The sequence below is a fragment of the Pogona vitticeps genome, chromosome 1 (genome assembly GCF_051106095.1).
Source record: "Pogona vitticeps strain Pit_001003342236 chromosome 1, PviZW2.1, whole genome shotgun sequence".
In the NCBI taxonomy this organism is placed as follows: Eukaryota; Metazoa; Chordata; class Lepidosauria; order Squamata; family Agamidae; genus Pogona; species Pogona vitticeps.
This window is the reverse complement of record NC_135783.1, coordinates 86,036,649-86,063,650: the sequence shown is the minus strand read 5'-3', so window position 1 is coordinate 86,063,650 and position 27,002 is coordinate 86,036,649. Positions and strand designations below refer to the sequence as shown.

The 27,002-nt window shown below is 39.2% G+C and overlaps 1 protein-coding gene across 19 annotated transcripts in view; it reads right to left on the bottom strand.

Moving 5' to 3' along the window:
• The window catches only part of PTPRK (protein tyrosine phosphatase receptor type K), a 412,999-nt gene that overhangs the window by 40,351 nt on the left and 345,646 nt on the right, over window positions 1-27,002 (bottom strand). For 6 of the 19 annotated variants that reach the window (XM_078383369.1, XM_078383361.1, XM_078383360.1 and 3 more), the window contains exons 14-16: window positions 12,205-12,343; window positions 10,976-11,017; window positions 4,500-4,529 (exon numbers count right to left, since the gene is read on the bottom strand). In XM_078383369.1, the coding sequence (XP_078239495.1) occupies window positions 4,500-4,529; window positions 10,976-11,017; window positions 12,205-12,343 (211 nt within the window). The remainder of the gene's footprint in view (window positions 1-4,499; window positions 4,530-10,975; window positions 11,018-12,204; window positions 12,344-27,002) is intronic. The other 13 variants (XM_072996908.2, XM_072996927.2, XM_078383367.1 and 10 more) reach the window with 5 other exon arrangements.

Below are 27,002 nucleotides of genomic sequence, written 5' to 3'. Positions count from 1 at the left end.
AGATGACAATTCAACCTCTGTTTGAAAACCTCCTGTGAAGAGGACTCCATCACTTTTCAAGAGAGTTTATTCCACTGTCAAATAGCTCTTACTGTCAGTAAGTTCTTCTTAAAGTTTAGTCTAAATTTCTTTTCTTATAATTTGAATCCATTCCTTCAGATCCTACCACCTGGAGGTTTCAGGAAACTTCACAGAAAAAAATCCCCTTGACATTGTTACCTCTTCAGACTAAACTGGTGCTCTAAATAAATTTTTATCAGATAATTCACCACAAAAACTTTTTAACGAAAAAACTTTTTAACGAAATGCAGTGATTTCAGTGATTCCTCATAAAAAAAGAGTGGGGAAAAGGGGGCAATCACAGATTTTGATGGCCGGTGAATTCATATTGAGTTAAAATGGATGCCCCCAATCTGCCATCCTCAGATATGGGTGGCAAACTGGCTAGTTACTCCACTAACCAACTTTGGATAGAGCCTCCTCTTAAATGATTTCAGGGGAAAGATTTATCATGGTGGCATGAACAAAGTTTTTCCCCCCACAATGCACTGCACCCCTACATGGCATTTTGTAAGGCAGTCTGAGAAAGACAGATGGTGGTGGTGGGCAAAGCACTGCTCCTGCTGGCACAGGTAATAAAGCTCTAGGGGAAATGGGGGTGGAGGAGGGAAGTCCTGCCTGATAGCTCTCCATACCTTAACCTGTGATGCAATGTAAAGTGGGCACCCATTTTCACTTTCATATTTTCATAATCAGGATACAACCCCAAAAGGAGTAAAAGTAGTCTAACCCTAGTACGAAAACCAACCCTGGTAAAGAGACTATGACTCACATATCCTTGCAAAACTGGAATAGCAGTGATAAATGTACTCATAGGAGATGGAAGGAAATGTGTGTTTTGTGAGCTGGAGCGACTGCTAGAAATTCTGTAAGCAAGAATTGGGGAAGCGGGGGTGGGTGGGAATTTCCCATTTGATTTTTGTGAGCAGCATATTTTGACCCACAGGGGCAAAACGTTTGATCACCTGAAAAATTGGTATGCTTGAGGACTGATATGGAGGTGCATTCGCTAAGAACACATACTACTGTGTTTGGCAATCTTTGAAGAACTGTTTTGGAAGTGTGAACAGGATGGTTTAGTGAAAAAAAGTAGAAGACAAAGGTGAAGAAGGAAAGCCAGTGTGGAAAGAGTGCTCGTACATATCAGGCATTCTCAGGCTGATCGTTGCTCACTCTTACTGGGGTCACAACCTCTGGGGCCTGAAGGGCATGCTAAACATCCCTGGAGCTTCTGAGATGGTGGGGTAATCCTCCCTGATTACCACTTACTTTGTAGATGCACATCGGCCACTGAGATTTAGTGGTGACTGCTGGATTTGTTGCTTCTGCTCCAGTTGATGCCAGCAGCTCTGTATGATGCAGGAGGGTGCTAGAGCCATGGTCCCCAACCTTGGGCCTCCAGATCTTCTTGGACTACAGCTCCAAGCAGCCTTCACCATGAGTTGTGCTGGCTGAGGTTTCTGGGAGTTGAAGTCCAAGAACATCTGGAGGCCCAAGGTTGGGGACCACTGTGCTAGAGCATCTTCCAGCACCACAGCCTTATGGAAATGTATGGCAGAATGTCCCCCTAGCTCTCAATTGCTAAAGCCAGCAACAGGTATGGAAAGGAAAATCATCACAGTTCCAACAACGTGCATGGTGTTGGCAGCTGAAGGTGCCACAGGGTCTTAGTGAAGGTTGAGAGGGAACTCAAAGCAAGCTGTACTGTTGGCTGCCCTGCAGCACCTTAATTGGGACAGATTGATTAAGTCACATCTCACTGCTGTCCTAACAAAGAGTGCAGGTTATGGACCCTATCCTGAAGCTGCAGGCAGTCCGTCTCATCCAAGAGTATCAAGGAGGGGCATGATGAAGCTGTGAGCCTCCCTCTCAGTACACCCATTAGGATGAGCAAATAGGGAACATTGTAGAATGCTTAGCTAACTAACCTGGTAATTTTAACCATGATCAGCTCACCAGTTTAACACTGACAGAGGAAGAGCAATCTCCAAGCTCTCATTTTAAGAAACAGCTAAGCATTCCTTGGCAGGATGGAAACTTAGAAATTTATATTGCAAAACTTTGTATAGTAAATAACATTGCAGCCTACTATTAAAGCCAAGTACTTCCCCATTATCTTTATTCTGGTGTGTGTGTCCATATGGAGGAATTAACAAAGTGATGCTGGTGTACAGGCTATTGCTCAATGTATTTGGGAACTCAGTGCCAAAATGTGCCTATCACCTCACTTGGCATGTACAGCACATGTGATAAAATCTGTTTTGTGGTTGTGACCCCTATGGTACATGTATGTATGAGCCTGAAGCTTTTCAAATGGTGCTCTGTTCACCCAGTTCTCACCATGATCTGTGGCACATGGCTTAAAAATTAACACTGACTATTTTTAGAGTTATAAGTGTCAATGGTTTTTACATGTGTAAAAACAGAATAGCAAGAACTAAAAATACAGGAAATTTACTGCTGCTTTGTAATCCTGTCACATTCTCGAAGGCATTTACAGTTCTGATGCCTTACCCACCCACCCCCAGACCCCATACATTAAAGCTCTCATTTAGACTGCTTCCCAGTCTAAATACTACCTCGGGGTGGGGAAGGAGAGGAAGAATAATGCATCCCACCTCTTCATTTCACTAAACCCTCTTTTGAAGCACCACTTTTATAATACATCATACAAATCCTCCAGGATTTTAAGTGGAGTTCTGAGATTCAGTCAACCTAAATCTTGCAGCCACGTTTTTGGTAAAGACAAACTAAAAAGCCAATAGCACTTAAAGTCTTACAAGAAATACATCACAAGAATGTTAACTCTCATTGACATGTGCTGTTATCAGTAATGGCGTTTGAGGACATCTGAGGGTACTTCACACACTGCTGTGATGAAAGATGGCTGGACTGAAGCGGAGAGTCCCCTTCAACACTCGTGAGGACCACTGAATGGTGATGGTGGGTGGGAACAGGAAGAAACAAAATGTCTTGACTGGCCTATGTGTTTTTGCCATTGGATGAGAGAAGGCCAGCTTGTACTCCCATCTCTCACTGCTGGATGTAATAAACCACAACTTCATGTGGATAATCTGATAGCAAAAAAGTTAGAGATGAAGCTAACAAAAAAGGTAGAGGGTGGATAGGCAAAGAAAAGAAGGCACCTCCTTTCATTTCATGCCTAGAAAAGTGGCCAAAACTAGTTTCAAATGTGTGAGTTGAATGTTTTGAACCTGCACCAACCACAGTGAACCACAAATGGTGTCTACTGGAGGAAGATGAAGTCCAATCTTAATATGGCAAGCAATATGGGCCTATGTGGCCCCCAGCACCCCCAATATGCTCATATTCTTTTTGACTCAAAAAAGTCCCCTTCTCCTCTCAGATGTACCCGGCACTTTTCCCATACTTTGGGATTGCCTGGAATATCTGCAGCTTCCTCTCCCCCATTGAAAAAAAACACAAAGCCACTGGAGAGCCAAAAGGGGCTTTAAAAAGAAGTAGTCACCCATTTTTGTAAGGAAAAAAAAGGGTGGAGGGTCATGGGAGTGGCTATGGTCCTCCAACGTCCAAGGAAGGGTCTGTGTAGACCTCTGTCTTTGAAAACTGTCCACCCCTGACCTAAGGAAACAGAAAGCTGCTTACACAAATGCAAGAAAGAGTGATGACTTTTATTGGGCCACTAAAAAGTTAAATTAAAAGCTTTCATGGATAAAATCCACTTCTTCAAGCTAAGCACATCTCCTTCATAGATACTGGAGAAAAATGTAGACAAGAGTCCAAAAACTGACGATACATGTCTTTCAGAGATGATCCAGGTCTTCTTGACATATAATCTGTTGTTGGACTCTTGTCTACACCTTTTCTGCACTCTTTGTGAAAAAGGTGCACTTAGCCTGAGGAAGTGGTTTTCATTCATGGCAGCTTGTTATCTGTTTAAATTTATAGTAGTCAAATAAAAAAAAAATCTTCATTTGTGTAATTTTGGAGACCACACAGACTATTCCTGCTTCTTTCTAACTATGTAAAGAAGCTGCTTGCTTCTTTCCTGGATGGTGCATACTAAAAGGAAAGATGTAGATTTTGTTTTGTAGAAAAGCTTTATGGTTCCTCAAAGCAGGGATCGGTTGGGTTGTCCCATTTTAAATAAAAGTCTACCTAGAACATAAAATCTTCTTGGAAGGGATGCTAAGATTGATTCTAGACTGAAAATTAAGTTGTGGTGATATGAAAATAAAACAGAAAGCAGTAAAGGAAGAGATATATAATATATATGTACAATCAATAAGAGTACAATAAATATCACCTTAAAAATAAAATAGAAATGTTCATTTCCTAAGAAAACCAATGCTGTATGGGGAATTTTAGCAAACTATTTTTTCACCTCTTTTTTGTGGTGAAAAGGGATACTGCATCTTCAAAACATGTAAATAAGTAAGTCACCCATTTCTACTTACAGGTAGTAGGAGTAAGAATAGTAGCTCCTCCTGGCAAGCAAATCACAGACAGTGGAAAAAGAGAAGCAATGGTGAATGAAAAGCGTGACACTGTCACATTCAATAAAGCAGAGAAATGTGCGTTTAAAAAAAATTAAAAATTCATGTTTTCTTGGTTAGCATTACAAACTTGTTCATGCACTGATTAACCTCAAGGTGCCATGCAATTAAAAAAAAGTACGTTAGCATATAAAATGATTTCAGTATTAGAAAGATCCACTAGAGAAAAATGACATGCTGACACTTCATTTATTGCGAAAAAAATGGAAATTAAATGGGTTATGTATTTTCAACATGCAGTTCGGCATAAATGTGATGACTGATAACTTATCTAAATGTCATGACATACAGAACAGCTGTGTACAGGTCTTGTGCTCTCATTCCTTCTTCTCTCTCCTTTTGACTTTCAGGTACAAACTCAAAGGTTTGTTGTGGCAGAGCGGGGTTCGCAAACAACTAAGATGGCTAGTACAGGTATACAGGTGTAAGCATTTTTCGCAACACCCTGTACAGGAAATGCACTATGCTCTGGCCTCTCTGCAGGAGATGTGTGTGTATATTACAATTATTTATACACACATAGCTGCTGCTGCTTCTTCTTTTAAGTTTAGAACTAGAAATGCTGATGTAAGCATGTTTAGCTTTAAAAAATGGGAAGTAAATGAAAATAAATAATGTTCATTTGGAAATATTTCAACAATTTTTTTAAAAAAGTATTTGCTATTCAAGAGATGCAGTATCCCTTTTCCTGTGCATTTTAAAGATTCTCAAAAACTCTATAACATCTAATAGAGTTTTATTCAGTTCAAGTTCAAATCAGTTTTGTACAAATTATCAGGCAAAGGACAAGACACCTCTGGTTCGTGAAATCATACAGAATTGCTTACCATAGATATTTTTCCCCTAATAAATCAAATTTGGAAATCTGTATCAGTGCATAAGATCAATCAAACCCATGTGAAATGAGCATGCATTTATTTTTCTGATCTTCTTAAAACTGTTATAAAATTCAAGTATCAAAAGGGATACCACATGACAGAAACATTAATATGTGTGTACAAAATGATCACAAGTCATTATTGATGTTACCTAGAAGTATACTAAGCGCTTAAGATTAAAACAAAACATTTTCAATTTAATTCTCCAGTGTTTACAAGAGAAATAACTCTTTCTTTTATTAAAAAAGGGGGGTACCATGTTTCCTTAATTCAAAGGAGGATGGATTAATTTTAAGTTCCTAAACCTAATTAAAGAGAAGGAATTGAGTAAATATCAATTTTATCCCTATTGATCAATGGAAAAGGGAACAGCAATTTTACAGGACTTATCTGAAAGTGGAAACCAGTGTGCTGATATCAACTTAAAGTGAGAAAATGTATGTAGATTTAATAACCTGAATCTCAGCTATTCAATATGGGAGCTGACCCCCAGTCTACAGAAGTTTGCAAAGCTGGATTAAATCAAGTAATAAAGACAGGGTTTCTCACTTACTGGCAAATAAGTAATGAGTGGGTGAGATAAACCTAGGAGACTGACTCTACAAATGATTCAGGATGATTTTAGCTGCTCTGATTTAAACTGGGTCTGATTCACACTGGGAGATGCTCACATATGCTTTAGATATGGGGCCTTCTGATCTTCAGCTATGCAGATATAATAACCAAAAGACAGAGAAAGCTGGAGGTAATTGCTACCAAACAATCTGGAAAAGAGAAACTGGATCTATTTCCTTTGCAGGGTAATCTTACCCAAGACATAGGAGGGGAAAGGATTGAGTAAAGCAAAGCAACAAAAAATAAGCAAAGAGTGCTGCTTATATACTACCAGACAGCCCTTAAAGCATTCTCGAGGCAGTTTCCAATGTAATTATGCAGGCTACACATTGCCCCCCTCAGTGAGCTGGGTACTCAATTTACTGAAGTATAGAAAGCTGAGTCAGCCTTGAGACAACTACCTTGAGTCTGCTGAGACTGAATTTAGGTCTTGAGCAGAGTCTTAACTGCAGTTGTTTAGTCGTTAATTTGTGTCCGACTCTTCATGACCCCATGGACCAGAGCACACCAGGCTCTCCTGTCTTTCACTGCCTCCTGGAGTTTGGTCAAAGTCATGTTGGTCGCTTCGATGACACTGTCCATCTCATCCCCTGTCATCCCCTTCTCCTCTTGCCTTCATACTTTCCTAACATCAAGGTCTTTTCCAAGGATTCTTCTCTTCTCATGAGATGGCCAAAGTATTGGAGCCTCAACTTCAGGATCTGTCCTTCCAGTGAGCACTCAGGGTTGATTTCCTTCAGAATGGATAGATTTCTTCTCCTTAGAGTCCAGGAGACTCTCAAGAGTCTCCTCCAGCAGCACAATTCAAAAGCATCAATTCTTCAGCAGTCAGCCTTCTTTATGGTCCAGCTCTCACTTCTATATACCGCTGTGGAAAAACCATAGCTTTGACTATGTGGACTTTTGTTGGCAAGGATGTCTCTGCTTTTTAAAATGCTGTTGAGGTTTGTCATCGCTTTCCTCCCAAGAAGTAGGCGTCTTTTAATTTCATGGCTGCTGTCATCATCTGCAGTGATTATGGAGCCCAAGAAAATAAAATCTGTCACTGCCTCCATATCTTCCCCTTCTATTTGCCAGGAGGTGATGGGACCAGTGGCCATGATCTTGGTTTTTTTGATGTTGAGCTTCAGACCGTTTTTTGCACTCTCCTCTTTCACCCTCATTAAGAGGTTTGTTAATTCCTCCTCACTTTCTGCCATCAGAGTGGTATCATCTGCATATCGAAGGTTGTTGATATTTCTTCCAGCAATCTTAATTCCGGTTTGGGATTCCTCCAGTACGGCCTTTCACATGATGCATTCTGCATATAAGTTAAATAAGCCGGGGGACAATATACAGCTTTGTCGTACTCCTTTCCCAATTTTGAACCAATCACTTGTTCTATATCCTGTTCTAACTGTTACTTCCTGTTTCTAAGGAGATAGATAAGGTGGTCAGGCAGTCCCATTTCTTTAAGGACTTCCCACAGTTTGCTGTGGTCCACACAGTCAAAGGCTTTTGTGTAGTCAATGAAGCAGAAGTAGATTTTTTTTGGAACTCTCTTGCTTTCTCCATAATCCAGCGCATGTTCACAATTTGGTCTCTAGTTCCTCTGCCCCTTCTCGGTCCACATACTGCTGAAGCCTACCTTGGAGGATTTTGAGCATAACCTTGCTAGTGTGTGAAATGAGTGCAATTGTACGGTAGTTGGAGCATTCTTTGGCACTGCCCTTCTTTAGGATTGGAATGTAGACAGATTTTTTCCAATCCTCTCGGCACTGCTGAGTTTTCCAAGCTTGCTGGCATATTGAGTCTAGAACCTTAACAGCGTCATCTTTTAAGATTTTAAATAGTTTGACTACAATGCCATCACCTCCACTGGCCTTGTGGTTAGCCATGCTTTCTAAGGCCCACTTGACTTCACTCTCCAGGATATCGGGCTCAAAGTCCGCAATCACACTATCTGAGTTGTCCAGAACACCCAAATCTTTCTGGTATAATTCCTCAGTCTATTCTTGCCACTTCTTCTTGATGTCTTCTGTTTCTGTGAGGTCCCTACCATTTTTGTCCTTTATCATATCCATCTTTGCACAAAATGTTCTTTTAATATCTCTAATTTTTTAAATAGATCCCTGTTTTTTCCCTTTCTATTATTTCTTTGCACTGTTCATTTAAGAAGGCCCTCTTGCCTCTCCTTGCTATTCTTTGGAAGTCAGCATTCAATTTGTTTGTACCTTTCCCTATCTCCTTTGCATTTTGTTTCCCTTCTCCTCTCTGCTATTTCTAAGGCCTCATTGGACAGCCACTTTGGGATGGTTTTTATTGCTGCCTCCTATACAATGTTATGAGCCTCCATTCATATTTCTTCAGGAACTCTGTCCACCACATCTAGTTCCTTAAATTTGCTCTTCACTTCCACTGTGTATTCATAAGGGGGTGGGTTAGATTATATCTGACTAGCCCAGTGGTTTTTCTTCCTTTCTTCAGTTTAAGCTTGAGTTTTGCTATAAGAAGCTGATGATCAGAACCCCAGTCAGCTCCAGATCTTGTTTTTGCTGACTGTATAGAGCTTCTCCATCTTTCACTGCAGAGAATATAATCAATCTGATTTTGGTATTACCCATCTGGTGGTGTCTATGTGTAGAGTCGCCTCTTAACTGCAGTACTTCAGTTTAACCACTGTCCCATGAAGCTCCTATGAGCCATGAGATTAGGAGAAGACAGTAACTGAGTGAAGCAGTAAATTCAGCTGATCAGCTAGCAATTCTCCTTTATTTGCATATTTGACTGTGGGGCTCCTTCAGATTTTCTGAACATTGGTATAGGAAGTTCTCAAAAGTGAAAGCCAGGGAAATGTTATATGGTAAGCATAACTGAGAGCCCTAGTTTTCAGACATGTCAGTCTGTTTTAACATCCAGCTTTCATATCAAAAAGTAGTCACATAAAATTCTTTTAAATCAGCTTTCATATGTTTCAAGGTTCTGGTGTGTTAGGTTCTGAAGTACATGTTAATTTAGAGAGGACTAAATGATGTCACAGTGATGTTTGTATGTGTTTTTGGTCTAAAGGTTCATCTATTAAATTGCCAAATTTTATTGACGGGAAAGGAGAAAAGAAAGGGCGGAATTATATATTACACCAATCATCCAAGTACACTAGTCATCATAGCAGTTTTACAAACACTGAAGTTTCATTAAGAGGGTAGATTTCTTCACTGTTGTCAATGTGGAGCAGGATAAGAGTTTAACATGTTAGGCATTTGCAGCTGTCTTACTTCGCATCATATAACCTATGTGTTTCATGTTTTACTGCTACACAAAGGGTTTTATATTGATTTATGGACAATTTATCTAGAAAAGAAAAGTATTTGTTAAAGCAATCTGTAGAAAAAGGCTATGAATTCAATGTCAAATGAATTTGAATTTACTTCAGAAAATCTATAGAAGCCAGATTTACAAGGTTTTCTCTCTTAACTAACTGAGGATAATTCCAGGCAAAGATGGTAACTATCAACCGTGAATTTAAATTATTAGTGTCCATCTACAGACCACATCCAGAGGTCCCTGTTACAAAGTTACACATTTTTGTAGAGTTTCCATCTTCTTCATGAAGTGGTACAGGCACACGGGCAAGATGGCAGAGTTATGAAAATATCATATAACTAAACATGAGATGTTGATGAACCAGGGCATTTGGTGACGCTACACTTTTGGTGGTGTTATCCTCTTGCAGTAATCACTTATTAAATATGGAATACATCATTGGGGATCTACCATCCCATAACAATGAGATCAGAAATTACAGTTGTTCACAGGTTTTGTAACAGGTCTGGAGAATTTGTGATCCTCCAGATGTGGTCAGTTCCTGACAACACTAACCATGGTGACCATCCATGAATTAAGGTTGTTCTTGCTTACTTAAGATTTAGAGTTCATTAACTTCTGAAAGGCAAATGATTCTTCACCCCTGCTCTGTAGTTCTGACATTTCAGCACAGCTTGGATGTTTCTTCCCTATTGGAAGACACCACAAAAGCATCCAAATAGTCACCTACTGAGATTCATTAGAATTCTAGTGAATTCAAAATAGAGGAGATGCCAATTCCATTCAAAAGAACTGTGCATTCTCCTAACCCAACTAGTCGATTGATCTCGCTCAAAGGAATTTCCCATACAGGGGTTTCAAACAAGCTAAGCTTGGAGAAGGGCTTATACCGGGCCAACCATAAAGAAAGGTCTGAGCCTACTTCCTTCTTTATAGCAAGTGCAACCCCACACATCTACACAGCGGACAGGCCATTTTTTGGTGGTGATGGTGGGGAAGACCGATACATATATTTTTATTTGTTTAATGAGACCCAAGAGTTTTCTGATTCTAGTAAAAAACAAAAACCAAGCCAATGGGTAATACAGGGTCCACATGCCCAGGATTCTGACCTCCTTATGTATACATCTTACAGGATAAAAGAAAGTGCTCCCTCAGTATTTCTCAAGTACAGGCCACATAAGGTAGGACTAATGGAATATGCCACACTTCTTGCAAATGCACAGAAATGAAAATGGAAAATCTGTCCTCAGAACTTATGGTAAGCTAGTAGTGAATTGTCACAGCAATTGCAGGAGTTGCATGCTAAATTATATAAAAGTATGCTTGCAGTCCTAATAATCATATTCAGATCAAGTCAGATATGCCAGCTATATAGCTGGGAGATAGTTCACTGACCTGTACCTCAGCTTACATAAACACCTAATGTTGCTGGAAGTCCAGTTACTTTAATATGACTAACCTATGTAGCATGTATGTTTATTCTTAAGCACAGAGGTACACAACAGGAAAAAAAAGTGAAAGCACTGTTGGGATAATCACATATGTATCTAACTAACACAGAACACTATATAAGCATACCTAAGGTTTCTAATGCAGACGTTTCTTCTCCATGTTATATATCTCCAGGGGGTAATTGCAAAAAGGCAATAGATTAAAAAAAATCTATTGGAAACCATAAAGACATAGATATGACTTTTATGCACAACTGTAATTTTTTTCTTTCTACTTGGTAAAAATAAATAGAAAAAATCACTGTATTTTAACATAAAAGAGAGATACAAATAACTTTGGTTTTATACTTTCTTGATTTGGATGTAAAAAAAATAAACAAAACCTTGCAATGCATCTCTGAAGCAAACAGGCAATTGCTTGGGGGTCAAAGACACATTTTGCATGTATGAGCTCTTGACTTTAGCTTCTGGCATCTCCATATCAGGGACTACGAGTAGGAGATGATGATGAGAGAGACCTCTGTACAAGATCTCGGACAGATGTTTGTCTTTCTGCCTCTTCCTCGCTGCCAGAACAGCCTTGGCTAAAGGGACCAATAAACTGACTCAATATAATCAGCAGCATGTTTTCACACTAAATCCAAGTCTGCGCACCCAGAACAAATTCAAGGTGTAAAAGCAGTGACATTTAAAAAGTAAAATGTTTGATTTTTTTTAAAACAACCAATTAAGTAAATCACTCTTCAGTCAAAACACTGCTGTTTTTTATTGAGCTGCATATTATTCCAGAAGATGGCGCTATTGATTTTTGTCATGCCTTTGGAAGTTACTGGGGGACGGCGGGGGGGGGGGGATTTTTGTCCAGATTCCAGTTAATATGTTTTTTGCATTTGAAGCCTTGCATACTTATAACCCAGCGGGAAAAAAATATGGTGATGTAATGTGATTTTAACTATTACTTTCCAATATTTTCAAATATGCAAATCAAGGTAATATAGAATATTTTCCAGGACAAACCAGCTAGACAATATATAGCTACAAAAGAATTATAGGGCTAATGGAAAGAGCAAGGTCGGCTTAAATTTTATGAAATGGAAAGGACAATATGTAAATAAGGAAATATTATTTTGGTTACACCAGTGTATTTTTCATGCCGTTGCCTGTATACCTTTCATAGCCTTATACTTAATGGATTTTACCCTAGGATATTGGCTTCCCACTCTATAATACGCCTTAATTTCAGAATAATAATGTTCTTACTAGCAAATATGTTTCTCAAATGACCTGTGGAAAAAAATCTTTTAGATTACTTGGCAACATTGAATGAGCAGAAAATAGCAAATGTGCAGTGCCTACCTTTTTTTGACAATTAATATAACAAGCAGGAGGAGGAGAATGAAGACTAGAATTCCAGCACTTATTCCTGCGATTTTCACAACACGGTCTGTCTGCTTGGCTGGGTCAGGAATTACCTCTGGTTCTTCTGTTGCTGCTGCTGAGAGAAAAACAGAGAGAAAAGTTATTTGAATTGTTCAAATTGGAGAAGATGACCCCCCAGTCCAGAGTAGGATATTTTTTGAAGAAACTATGTGTTTTTATTGTATTTGGAAAGGAAATGTGTACACATAACCTGGTCATTTCCAAGTCCATAAATATATGGATACATTGTGGGTAGCATTTTTTAAATATGTTGTACTGCATGAGAAATGCTATAAATCCTAACTTTGTTCATCTGCACAGAAAATAATAAAAATTTCTCCCAATAAAACATTATCTTTGCTTTAAATGGCAAGAATTTTGTTGTAGGTCATAAAAATACTTGCATGTTTTAAGACTGGGTATTGTGTATTTATCGAAAACATGCAATATCAGAAGATGTGATGTGTTGCACTTCTGCAAGAATTTACAAATGAAGAAGCACTGAATGGGTTGTTTATGTCTTTATAATCAATAAACCACCTTCAAAGATTTCTGCCTTGTCATGGCAAAGGGCTGGAGTAATTAAGAGAAGTTATGGGCTATGCCGTGCAGGGACACCCAAGACGGACAGGTCATAGTGGAGAGTTCCGACTAAACATGATCCACCTGGAGCAGGAACTGGCAAGCCACTCCAGTATCTTTGCCAAGAAAACTCCATGAACAAAAACAAAAGGCTAAAAGATATGACACTAGAAGATAAGCCCCTCAGGTCAGAAGGCATCCAACATGCTACTGAGGAAGAGTGGAGGACAAGGACAAGTAGCTCCAGAGCTAATGAATTGGTTGGGCCAAAGCCAAAAGGATGCTCAGCTGTGGACGTGCCTGGAAGTGAAAGGAAAGTCTAATGCTGCAAAGAAAAATACTGCATAGGAACCTGGAATGTAAGATCTATGAACCTTGGTAAGCTGGATGTGATCAAACAGGAGATGGCAAGAATAAACCTTAATATCCTGGGCGTCAGTGAAAAAAAATCGACGGGAATGGGTGAATTCAATTCAGACGATTATCATATCTACTATTGTGGGCAAGAATCCCGTAGAAGAAATGGAGTAGCTCTCATAGTCAACAAAAGAGTGGGAATAGCTGTACTGGGATACAATCTCAAAAATGATAGAATGATTTCAAAACAAATCTAAGGCAGATCTTTCAACATCACAGTCATCCAGGTTCATGCATCAACCACCGATGCTGAAGAGACTGGAATCAACCAATTTTAAGAAGACTTCCAACACCTTCTCGAACTGACACCAAAGAAAGATGTTCTTCTCATTACAGGGGACTGGAATGCTAAAGTAGGGAGTCAAGAGATAAAAGGAACAACAGGGAAGTTTGGCCTTGGAGTACAAAACAAAGCAGACCAAAGGCTAATTGAGTTTTGTCAAGAGAACAAGCTGGTCATCAAAAACACTCTTTTCCAACAACAAAAGAGGTGACTCTACACATGGACATCACCAGATGGGCAATACCAAAATCAGATTGATTATGTTCTCTGCTGCCAAAGATGGAGAAGCTCTATGCAGTCAGCAAAAACAAGACCTGGAGCTGACTGTGGCTCTGATCATCAGCTTCTCATAGCAAAATTCAAGCTTAAACTGAAGAGAGTAAGAAAAACCACTGGGCTAGTCAGATATAATCTAAACCCAATCCCTTATGAATACACAATGGAAGTGAAGAACAGATTTAAGGAACTAGATTTGCTGGACAGAGTGCCTGAAGAACTATGAGTTCCAGAAAAACATCTACTTCTGCTTCATTGACTACGCAAAAGCCTTTGACTGTGTGGACCACAACAAACTCTGGCTAGTTCTTAAAGAAATGGGAGTGCCTGATCACCTTATCTGTCTCCTGAGAAATCTATATGTGGGAAAGGAAGCAACTGTTAGAACTAATATGAAACAACTGATTGGTTCAAAATTGGGAAAGAAGTATGACAAGTCTGTATATTGTCTCCCTCCTTATTTAACTTATGTGCAGAATACATCATGCGAAAGACTGGACTGGATGAATCCCAAGCTGGAATTAAGATGGCCAGAAGAAATATCAGCACCATGATCACTGCAGATGGGGACAGCAGTCACGAAATTAAAAGATGCCTGCTTCTTGGGAGGAAAACAATGACAAACCTAGAGAGCATTTAACAAAAACAGAGACATCACCTTGCCGACAAAGGTCTGCATAGTCAATGCTATGGTTTTTCCAATAGTGATGTATGGAAGTGAGAGCTGGACCATAAAGAAGGCTCACGACTGAAGAATTGATGCTTTTGAATTGTGGTGCTGGAGGGGACTCTTGAGAGTCCGCTGGACTGCAAAGAAAACAAACCTCACTGGAAGGACAGATCCTGAAACTGAGGCTCCAATATTTGGCCATCTCATGAGAAGAGAAAGACTCCCTGGAAAAGACCCTGATGTTGGGAAAGTGTGAAGACATGAGGAAAAGGGGACGACAGAGGATGAGATGGTTGGACAGTGTCATCAAAGCTACCAGCATGACTTTGACCCAACTCCAGGAGGCAGTGGCAGACAGGAGGGCCTGGCGTGCTCTGGCCCATGGTGTCACCAAGAGTCGGATACAACGTAACAACTAAAAAACAACAACAATCAATAAATCTGCCCCTTTGTGCTTTCAATGCATGTGAGCTTAGCTTGAATGAAAGGAAAAGTCAACAGTTTTGTGCTGAAATAATGTACACACAATGTGGAAACAATGACAATATATGACTAGTATCTCAGTGTCATGCTGGAGATGAGATCTCATACAGAGGCTGGAGAATCTTAAACAGGCTCCCTAGCTGTGCCAAGTTGGTTTGTCTTGACCAAAATGGGAGTGACATAGCATATATCCAAAGTTTAACTACACAGTGTGAATTTTGGTACAGAGCTATTAAAATAGCCTATACATATCTATTCAAGGGTTGGTCCCACTGAGTTTATCATGTACAGAACTTTAGCCTAGAGCTGGTATGCAGTTAAGCACTGGTAGAATCTAAAACCTTATCAGTATAGTGATGCCCTTAAACAATTAGAGATCTCTGTGACAAACTGCCAGGTTACACAAGCACCAGAATGGCCTAGATATTTTCTAGAACATACCTGCTTATGCTCTGGTCACTACATGGGCTATTTAACTGAATAGGATTCTCCCGAAGTACTTATTCATAGTCTGTTTTTAGTTTTTGTTTTTTAATCAGGCTCAGAGTATAACAATAAGCGGTCATACAAACATGTATACGATGGACCGGTGTGATCATTCCATTGCTTTGTGACTTAAAGGAAAGGAAAAGTTAACTAACTTCTAGGATATCTTGTTGAAAAATACTCTGTACCACCATATATTACATACTGTATAAACTAGATTAGAAACTGGGACAAAGACAGTGAGAGTTAGAAGGAAGACATGGCCCAGACAAAGCCCCATTTTTCAGATATCCACACCTATGAAACTCATTAGGAATATGAGAAGATTTCAACCGGCTGAAGTCTGCATTTCAAAATGTCTTCTAGTTTTAGGAAACACTTCTGACCTACAATGTTAATTTATGTTCAACTCTTGGAATTCTATTATTTGGTGCTTAAAACTGAAATCTGGCAATTGGATGGTTATTCAGTACCTAGAAGATGTCTTCTTCACAGATTTGGACAGGTTAAGAATTCATGGTGTAAAGTATACAAGAACATCTGGCAAAATCCAAAGAAACAACACAAAAAAGATAAAAACAGGTGGCACCTCAAAGAGTAACTAATGTATTTTAGCTTTCGTGAACGAGTCGGCTTCATCAGACATATGCAACAAAAATGAAATACTGGATGAAATATCAATTGCACAGGTGAACGATGCTAAACATTCATTGGCTCTAAGAGTCTTGGGTATTTGGTTAGTTCTCACATTCAGTGATTTATGTCCTATGTTTGGTGTTAGGTTGCAATTTTCCTCCAGGAGGTAGAAAATAGTATACAACAATTTTCAAAAACTGACACGAAGGATGCTTATCTGGCAGCAGAGGAGAAGGCACAGGAGTTGTTTAAGATGGACCTCTTTTGGTTCCCAGAAAATGATGATAGAACAGGAAGCAGAACATAGGAAAGATTTTTCAGAAGGAAATGATCCAAAAGATCCAAAGGTTGCTAATGAGATTAGGGTGAAAAAAAATTAAAAGCAAGAATGAGCTAGAAGGTATGAAAGTATTTCATTCAGAGATGTAATGGTTTCCTTTTGGTGTGAGAACCCGTATTTAGTAGATCAAAGCTGTAGGCATATTGTGATAGTATAGATGAGTTTGACTTTAAAATATACTAGGGGAGCAGACCATGACTAGAGATATGAACGGACTTAGATTTGACACAGGATCTCACATGCCTGGAGAGTATTCATCCTCCTATGATAATCCTAGTTATCTAAATCAATAAGGGCAAAACACTTAATAGGTAATTTGTTTCTACTTTGCTAGTCCTAGAAGTGAGAAATGAGATGTCTCACATGTCACGTCAGTTTCACGTTTGGAGACACAGCTCTGTATCACCAAAAAAATGTAGACTGTATAAAATGATGCCCCATAATTTATGGAGCCCAGAATACAGAAAGGAGCCTTGCTCCTTTTGATGGAAGTCAAGACAAACAGATTTTGTGAGTGTGTTTTCAGCCTTTAGGATGAGACAGGCTAGAATGTATATGATCTGTTTGGATGGAATACATTTTAATTTTTGTTTCTCTGAAAGTTAAATGAACACAAACAAATACAAACACAAAAAATTAAACAAAGCTATACATTTTTTAAAAAAAAACATTCCAGTCTGATTTAAGAAAATATCTTAGAATGTTCATCTAAGGAGTATCTATGGTTTGCAACCACTCGTTGTCAATGCCCCTGGCCACACCTTATGGCTATCAGCATATGAAAGTGTGGGAAAGTGTGATGGCAAGAGGAGAAGGGGACGACCGAGGATGAGATGGCTGGACAGTGTCTGCGAAGCAACCAACATGAACCTGACACAACTCCGAGAGGCAGTAGAAGACAGGAGGGCCTGGCGTGCTCTGGTCCATGGGGTCACGAAGAGTCGGACACGACTAAACGACTAAACACACACACACACATATGAAAGGGAGGAGTCTTTATTTCATGGACAGAGTAATGTGTCCTGTCCTTTTGCAGTCCTTTATAACTGTCAATTAGGCATGACTCTGACTCAATCCCAATTTTCAGCAGTATTCACAGAAGGAAAGGAATCTTCCCTTAAGGTGGGGAAGAGAGTCCATAATGGAAGGGCTTCTAGACTGTTATGCAATGAACTTTTTGAAGACTGCAGCAGTGGCAACCATAGTGATAAAATATTTGCCTCCTGGGACCAATGAGAGATGAGGTTACATTTGCTCTTTGGGTATGGAACAAGTCTTTCCCCCAAATCAGATTTGTTGGCTTAATCATGGGAGGATGGATATGCTGGCTATAAATCAATTTAGGGTTTTTGGAAGGACATTCCATTAAAACCTGATTTCTGGCAGCTCATCTTGTTGGAATCTAACCAAATTAGATTACAGAACAAAAATAAGAACCAAAGATTGGTGGCACCTTGAAGATTAACAGATTTCAGCATTAACCTTCATGCCCACCTTCTCAGACACAGTAGTCTTGCTATGCATGTTGAGACAGACTAACATGGCAACATCTTTGTAAACAGTTGAGGTTGACTCCTAGACATGTTGAAAAGATCAGTAGGGACGCAGCTTGAAACATCAAGAATAAGAAGGAACGAAGACATTAGTTTGGTAAAATGCCACAAATGGGCATCTCTCCATCTCTCTCTCTCACACACACTCTGATTGTGAGAATAGGGGCTAATAAAAATGGGATTGCTAAGGCTCCATAAATTTCCAGATGTTTTGCTTCATCTTTTTTTTATGAAGGAGTAAATGCCACTTGGCTGAGCAAATTAATTGCTTCGTCTTATCTCAGTGGGGAAATACAGCTAGCCCAGGCCAGGCCAGACCTGGCCGGGTGGGTAACCAAGCCAGATGTTACTTGCCATATTGGCCCACACAAGCCATTTCAGCAGCCAGTGTGGTCATATCTCTTTCATAATATTGTGTTTTTACAATCTCATATGATGAAGCATCTCTTTGTTTCCACTTTTCTCAGCTGCTTCAAATGCAACTTTTCATTTCACCTCTAACGGAACACAGTGTTTCCTTGGAGAAGACACTGTATTTTAGAATGGTTAATATGCTATTTGCACTAATATGCTGCTGCTTATAAACAATATGAACAACTAGTACATCTGTTCTAATTTTAATAATAATAACAATAATTTCAGAACTGCAAAGCTGGAAGGGACCCTATGGATCATCAAGTTCAGTTCAAAGAGACACAGTAGGGAATCAAACTCCCAACCTCTGCTCTGCAGCCAGATGCCTAAGCCACTGAGCTATCCAGCAATTGTACAGTTACAAAGGAAACTTGTTTAAATAAAGGAAGAGAAAAGTATAATACAATCTTTATAATTAGAGTTTTCTGCCAATCCACAGAGATTCCCCATCTGAAATGCTTGTTTGATTAGGACCATTTAAAATTGGCTGGAATGAAAAATAATTTCACAGACATTATATATTTATTAATCAGTATGGAGTATGTGCATAAATATATAACACTAAAAACATATTTTCTATTGAGTTAGGTATATACTTAGCAGGTAGGTGTGGAACCAAGAAAGCTCAGAATTCAAACAAAATTACAACAGAATGGAGCACAATTTGTTTCATCTTGGTCTTCGCATGTACATGCACACATGTGTGCGCACATATATTACAACATGAATCATGGTGTCTTTCTGAAATATAGCTTAAATTGTGTTCCTCTCATCTATGTCATTTCACAGAATCATAGAATAATTGAGTTGGAAGAGGCCTATAAGGGTCTAACCTTGTGCTCAGTGCAGGAATCCAAATCAAAATAGATCTGACAGATGGTTATCCATTTTTAAAAATTCCTCCAGTCTTGGAGCACTCACCATCTTCTGACATAATTGGTTCCATTGTCACACTGCTCTAAGAGTTCATCCCCCCTCCCAATTCAGCCAAAATTTAGCTTCCTGTAAATTGAGCCCATTATTATATGTCCTGCACTCGGGGATGGTCGAGAACAGATCTTGGTCAGGAAATTACAAGGATTGTAATAGAAAAAATTGACATCTTAAACTGAATGTATAAAGGAAGTTGTTAATCAGCCATACTGTACAGCTATGCATAAAGGTGAGTCATGCTGTCTAGGCAGAAGACTGATATAATTCATATGAGATCACCTGAGATGAGGTAATGTTACCTGATTGGTTATATGTACTATATAGATTGTACAGAGGTACACACATGCGGTGTGGAGAGTTTGGAAGATTTTCTAGAGGACATGCTGTTGGAGTATTTTGTGAAGACTGTACATATGTAATATAAGCTTTAAAGAAGAAGCTGTTGTCTCGTGTTTTCTTCTTTGTTTCCTTGGAGGCTGGTTCAACCCCTGCTTTGCTCCGCACACCCCAATTAAATGCTAGACAATCTGCCCCTCCTCTGTATAATTGCCTTTCAAGTATTTGAAAAGGGCTATCATAGTTAACAAGAAGAGGATTCAGCAGAATAGGACATGCTTTCATACAATACTCCTACTGTATTGCATATGTTGCCATTTATATATGCATTAAATAGAGAATGTGACAATTTTATGTTTTTGCATGGAGGCAAGATAATAAACAGAAAACCTGCAGAATAAACTGCTAGCTCATTCATTGTAGAGACTACTACGTGACTGTGCAGAAGTACATAAATGATATTTTGTAAGAATCTCTTTTGCCATTCTAAACCTAAATACTGATAAATTTCTATGACTAAATAACATTAAAATTTAAGGTCTGATCTTCTATCCAGAGACAGACTTTTTAAAGCTGACTCATCTGCAGGTTCCTGATACTGCTAACCTAACACAGTCAGCCAGGGCAATGTGTGTGATGCTCTGGAAATCATTCTGACACAGCTGATTGAACATATTGCCCATCATAAGCAAGTCATCCTTCCTTTTTACAAAAGGCTTCATATATATCACAGCAATTATATTGTGAGTTTCCCCAAGAAAATCTAACCAGCTGTCCACTATTAACACCTGCAATTTATTTTACATACTGTAGTGCTTCTGGGGACAGTAGAGCTTCTGGGTAGGTATGGTGAATGGACATTTGTTCATTTTAGCACTTTTAGAAAAGGTAGCCATGTTAGTATATAAGGCAAAAACAGAAGAAAAATAAAAAATAGAGAAGACAAAAGCATTGTAGCATCTTAAAGACTAACTGCTATATTTTAATGTGAGCTTCTGTGGACAAGTCCACTTTCTTAGATCTCAGATTTTGCAGATCTTGCTCATTTTAGATACTTATGGCAACAGTTATCTAATGGAATTGTATGCTTAAGTCAATGTCAAAATAGTGCATCACACTAATGGGGTGGTATATAAATCAAAGAAGAAATATTTCTAAAAAGAGAAACAGCTTAGCTCAATAGGCTGGGCTGCGGGCAATCTTCTTTTGAGACTCACAGCATCTTTATTGTAACCGTTTCATATCCTAATATTATATAACCTGCATGCAGAAAAACATGAGGTCCTTTCCCACTCAGGCCGATATATTTTGTATATTGTGCCCCCTCCCCAAGTCCACAACATTCACATCTTAGAAGCAGTTAATGGAGATGCCATTCTGAAAATATGTGGGAGGGGACCCTCCAGAGAGTCTGAAACCACAGAATGGTTTTCTTCTGTTACTGTTGCCCCCCACTTTTATATAATCATTTCTTTAAATACATATCAAAGTTAGCTCACTACATGACAGTCAGCATTGAGGTAAAAGGAGTGTTATTGGTACAACAGGAAATATTGTTTTGCACAGAAATATATGAAAACAGGATAACTAGATAACACTTGTTCACAATTACTCTTAGGGGCCTTTAAAGGGGAGTTTACTTGAAAGCTACTAATAGTTCAATTTAATAGCATAAAATAAGAATAGATATGTTACACAGAAATGATCAAAAATTTGCAGATTGGTTCCAGGTTACTCAGATTATTCAGATGATTTATTGGTCATCGTAGAGATTCAGTAGTGACCTGATTAAATGAGAACACAAGATATACTATTTGTTGAACAATGTGGTGATAATTGGAGATGGGGGCATTCGTATTCGTAGATGAATATCCCCACACAGGTGGCGATAATGAGGTTCCAGCCCCATGTGGCCCGAAGGTCCACTCACCGATCCGTCGCTGCTGTGGACACCATGATTCTTCAAATGGCTTCGCAGATCGCGATCAGCTAGCCACTCCTGGCAGGAGGCGGGAGTACAAGCCTCACTGCAAGGTTGAAGAGTGGCTCGCAGATCACAATCTGCAGAGCCACTGGATGAATTGTGGTGTCCGTGGCTGTGAGTGGACCATCCAGCCCCATAGGGCTGGTCCCTCATTATCTCCACCCTGTGCAGTAGATATCCCATCTCTAGTGATAATACTTATTTGATCATATACCTAGATGAATATATATTTTAAAATGTAAATTTTAAGATTGGAAAACCTAACATCAGAGCTATTATATCTCTCATTTTGTTAGAAATATATACATCTATCATAAAATAGAGACTGAAGTCCTTATTTTTCCAGATATTTTTAAAAGATAAAATAATTCTAAATTAATATACTGTACAGCATAAACTATAACCCACTTTGGCTAGGATCTGTAGGATTCATTTGTGATTTGGATGCGTATTTGTCAAAAAATTCTATGAACATCACACATGCACTCATGTCGAATGAATGAATAAGTAAATAAAATATGCAAAAATAGCAACACTGTGGGACTGTAAGGGTCAGACCAAAATGCAGTAGGATTCTAACATCTCCTGACAACATGGCAAGGAGAACAGGGCTGTCAGAAGCTATTCTTTTCCAATTAAAGCCCTTTCTAATTTTCTACCTGTGAACAATGAATGGCATTTTCTTTGATGTTTGCATTAGCAGAGCTATTTTTTAAATGCTTCACACTTCCACCCACAGACATATTTTACAATATCTTCTCAGTGTGAACTGGGCAATGACATATGACTACATGATGGTTATGTCTGCTATTTTTACCTCTGTGTGTCTATCTTCATCTTCTTTATACAGTGTTTTAATCCCATCCATCCTCTGTCAAAAATTCAGTCTCTGTCTTTCGTAAACATTTTGTGGCATTAAGCTACCACTGAAATATATTGTGGAAGGCTCCCCCCCCCCTCCTGCCATCACCTCCCCAATTAGTACTTTCTCCTTGTGGAATGCCCCCACAAACCTCTGGGTTGCCTTGGGTCTACTGACCTCCCTCTTTGGAGTGGACAATACAGTTGTTGCAGGAACATGGAGATAACCTAAGCATGGCATTAGAAGGAATGGAGATGGCCTCAGTTAATCTTAAGTGTGGTTTTCAGCGACAACCTAGGAATCATTTGCTGCACAGAATAACAGCAGGTGCTGAAAGCAGATTTCCTCTGCTCTGTAAGGCAGCAGTCAGAAACTGTATTTTAATTTTTTGATCATTCTCTAGTCCCATCCAGATCCCCTTTTTTGTTTCATGCCTATTAAACTGTATGCCAAGAGAAGGGACTATGCTATTTTTTAATATTGCTGTATAATTTCTAGAAAACTAATATGGTTTTCTAGAAACCATTTTCTGGCAAATATTGCTTCTATAAAGTTTAATTAATATTAGGCAGGGATGTTCTTATGAGCTCACATGGATTTGTTCTTCCCCCTCTCAAGGAGAGGTTTCTAATAGGTGGCTTAGATGGTAGGTCAGATACAAGCTACATGAGGCCAATTGTAGCGCCACCAATGAACTAATAAAAGTTATCAATAATCAAGTTATGAATTGTTATCATCAAATTTATTTTAATCATTAATTATAACCAAATTATCCAGTCAAATTAAATCAGTTTTTATAAGACAATACTGTAACCACTCAAAGTAAATTGCAATCTGTGAAAATTCATACTAAAATAAAATTAGTTTGTTTCAAAGCTGCTACAAGCCATTGGTTTTGCTGGGCAGTCTTTTAATAGACAAAATCAAATAGGAATACTGATTATTTGGGTTGGCGGAAAGGCGGTAAGCATTTACAGTGATGCAAAGGAAGAAGAGGACTTTTGGATGAAATTGAAGCATTTGAAAACAAGGCTGTCAGGAGGAATATTCAGAAACTGTGAAGCGATGGCAGGCCAAAGAAGGTAAGGGCAAAAACACCAACATTTATTTGTTCCAGACTAGACTAATACTCTAGTTTATCATGTAAATGGAGAAGATTAAAGGATGTGATCCGACATCCAACAGTGGGGTTGTGACAGAATTAACTGGTATTACCGCGCGCGCGCGCACACACACACACACACACACACACACACACACACACACACACACACACACACACACACACACACACACACACACACACACAAAGCAGGAACTCTTTAGGTGATCCAAGAAATGCATCTGAGAAGGGACTGCATACTGTGAGAAGCTTTGGGAGAAGTGAATGAGGCAGCTTGATGGATAGAGATAGCAAATCTGATTAGACTAACATAAAGCAATTGGGAAGTCATCCATTAGCTTCTCCACAGAAGATTGATTTGTTGCAGTGGGGATGCAGTCAGTTTCGCAGGACAATGGAGATTTTGGAAGTTATAGGTACGAAAATCTAATTTTCATCCTATTTACTAGAGCTAGTGCAGAAAGAAAATAGCTTGTTCTCTAAGGGAACTAATGAAGTGTGATGAATTATGTCGAGATGAAAGATTAAATTAAGAGGAAAAATAAGAAAATGGGTTAACATGAAGAAAACAAATGGAACTATTACTTCAGGCTCTGCAGAGCACTTTCATAATGGAAATTTAGTTACTGCGCAACATCCACTATATAAATAACTGCAGGAAGATTCCTTCAAAGAGTGCTGTTAAAAAAAGGCAAACAAACAAAAACAAAACAGAATACAGTACTTCCTTCCTACTGAATCTACATATAATTATTCCAGGTAACCATAACAAGGTAAATGTCTGAGATGTGCAATAATGAACCCCTTGTTGTCAGAGTTGTGCTCAAACTTGAATCTGTTTATAACAGATGTCATTGATGGCTGGTGCCCAGTGGGGTTGGTGAGGAGAGCACCAGGTCACTGAAAGATACAACCAATGGATGACAACAAGCTCACAACAGACAGAGACAACTATTCATCCCACTTTTTTTATAAATCATTTTCAGATCAAGTATGGAAGGAATCATGAGGTAAGAGAAGCCATGCCGAGTCAGACCAAAGACCCATTTGATCCAGCATTACATTTGATTAACAGCCAAGCAATTGCCAATAGGAAACCCATAAACAAGATATGTGCATGACAGCACCCTTACAAATAGCGGGTATATAGAAGGAATATACAACCTTCTTTAATATGATGTGTCCATCCTCAAATAATCCAGAAAGCGGTGCAAAAGCACTCGCCTGGAGCCACATCTTGTGCTCCAACAACCACCGACATTAGGAAAAAAGAAGAAGTGAGAAACTGAGGCAAGTGGTTTTTAATATCGTAAGTGCAAGAAAGTGGGGGAGGAATCAAGAGCCACCTTGATCTGTGTCAGTAATGATATTCCTCCTACTGCACAGGAAAGGGAGAAAAAAAGAGACAAATTCTTTTCCAGATCATGCTCACAAATCAGAGGGTTGGAAAGGTGCGATTAGTATAGCAGGGCATAAAACCAGTACTTGGGACTCAGACTTTTTGGAAACACCCCACCACAGCAATTTCTGGAACAGGAGATAATGTATTGAACACTGCCATCCCAGGGCAGTGATTTCCACTCCCTTCACTCTCAGAGAGCAGTCCAAAATTTAAACAAAGCAAGCTTCAAGAACAGCAACAGCAGAGCATGGCCAACCTACCTGCCTCCATCTGAATGCATCCCATCCCCTCATCCAGGTGCCAAAGCAAAACATCCACTTTGCTAATAAATGCACCAGTCTAGGATTAAAGCACTCACACAAACACACACACACACACACACACACACAAATGCTGTGGGACCTGTCTTGGACTCAGCAGGGTGAGAGCTCCTTCATATTGCTCAGATTTGTGAAGGGCAGATGGTAGGCTGCTTGTTGTGTGAGCTTCATTATCCTTCAGGAAGGGTACTGTGGTTAGCTGGTTAGCACCAAGGCAGGAAACAGGTGAATACAGCTACAGTAAGTGTCATGACTGGTTAATTTCCCCCACCTTCTCTTAGACTACACTTCAGACTACAGCTTAAAAGAGGGTTCCTCTTCCCAGGGCTTAATGACCAGAGGATGTTCTTTATAGCTTCTGGCTCATGTTTCTCCCACCCATCTTGATGTTTTTGTCACTGCTGTCTAATCGACATCCATTCCCTCAGGGATTTCGAATGGTTGTTGGCAGGCTGGTGAGAAGTGGTGGCTTTGGCAAATGGACATTCTGTAGCTACCTCTGGTCCACCTGACTGGGGAAAACATCCCAAAACATAAGCAAAGGCTCACTTTCCTCAAAAAAACACAGAAGTCTCCCTCTTGCAGGCTGCTTCCATGCTCCCAACAAATCTCTAACCTTCGCTGCTCACTAGGTGATAAGGAGAAAATATGTAACATTGGGTAATGTAATTCTCCTGCTGTCATGGCCTGTCTGTGTCCTGTCTTGGTCTCTTCAGAGGACAACATGATAGTGAGGTCAGGAACCTGTTTGGTCTTCCTTTCAGTACTCAGTGACTTCTTGGTGGGCCACAGTGCTAACAAGACGACAGGCAAAGCAGAAATCTGTCCTAGCTAGACAACAGACCCACTCTTCAGCTAACACATACTTATCAGCAATGTAAATAGATTTCAGGGACACCTTGTCTCAGAAACTGTGTTATGTATATGTATACAGTATGTGGGTGTGTTCATGCATTCCACAAACAGGTGAAAGGCAAGGGAAAAGTCGGCAAACCACAGGCTTGCAAATAAAATGTCTATCAATTTATCTGAAAGGGCTATGTTTCAAACATTTTTAAAAGGTAAAATAACCAATTTAACAATAAAAATTGATAAATCAAATTCTGTCAAGATGGTAAAATATTAGAACATTAAAACCAGCAAAGGCCCAAACTATAGAAACAAAGACAGAAAGACACATAAAGGATTGGGTGCCTGTTGGAACTCAATATCTATATTGTTTGTTCCTATTGTTAAAAGGATTTTCTTCAATAACACCAAAATCCATTTGCTTTATAGCAAAGTCTATCAAAGGTTAAAATAATGGAACTTTAAATTGCATCAGATTAAAGTCATGTCAGACTACTAATGGCTCATATATATAAATCCACTAGATTTAATATGAAGCAGTAAGGCAACTCTTCCTGCCCCAATGCCTTAAGATTAATAAACAGATCAGAATTAGCAGTTACTGTATGTGTAGATGAAAAGCTTTATTATTAAGAAGCACATATTTTCATCACAATGAATTGCTGTTTTCCCTCCTTTCCTCCTACAACTAACTGCATATATTTGCCTGAGGATAAAATACAGTTTTGATTACATTCAACATCACCTTTGTGGTGGATTAAATATCAAATGGATGCATGCTTTAAA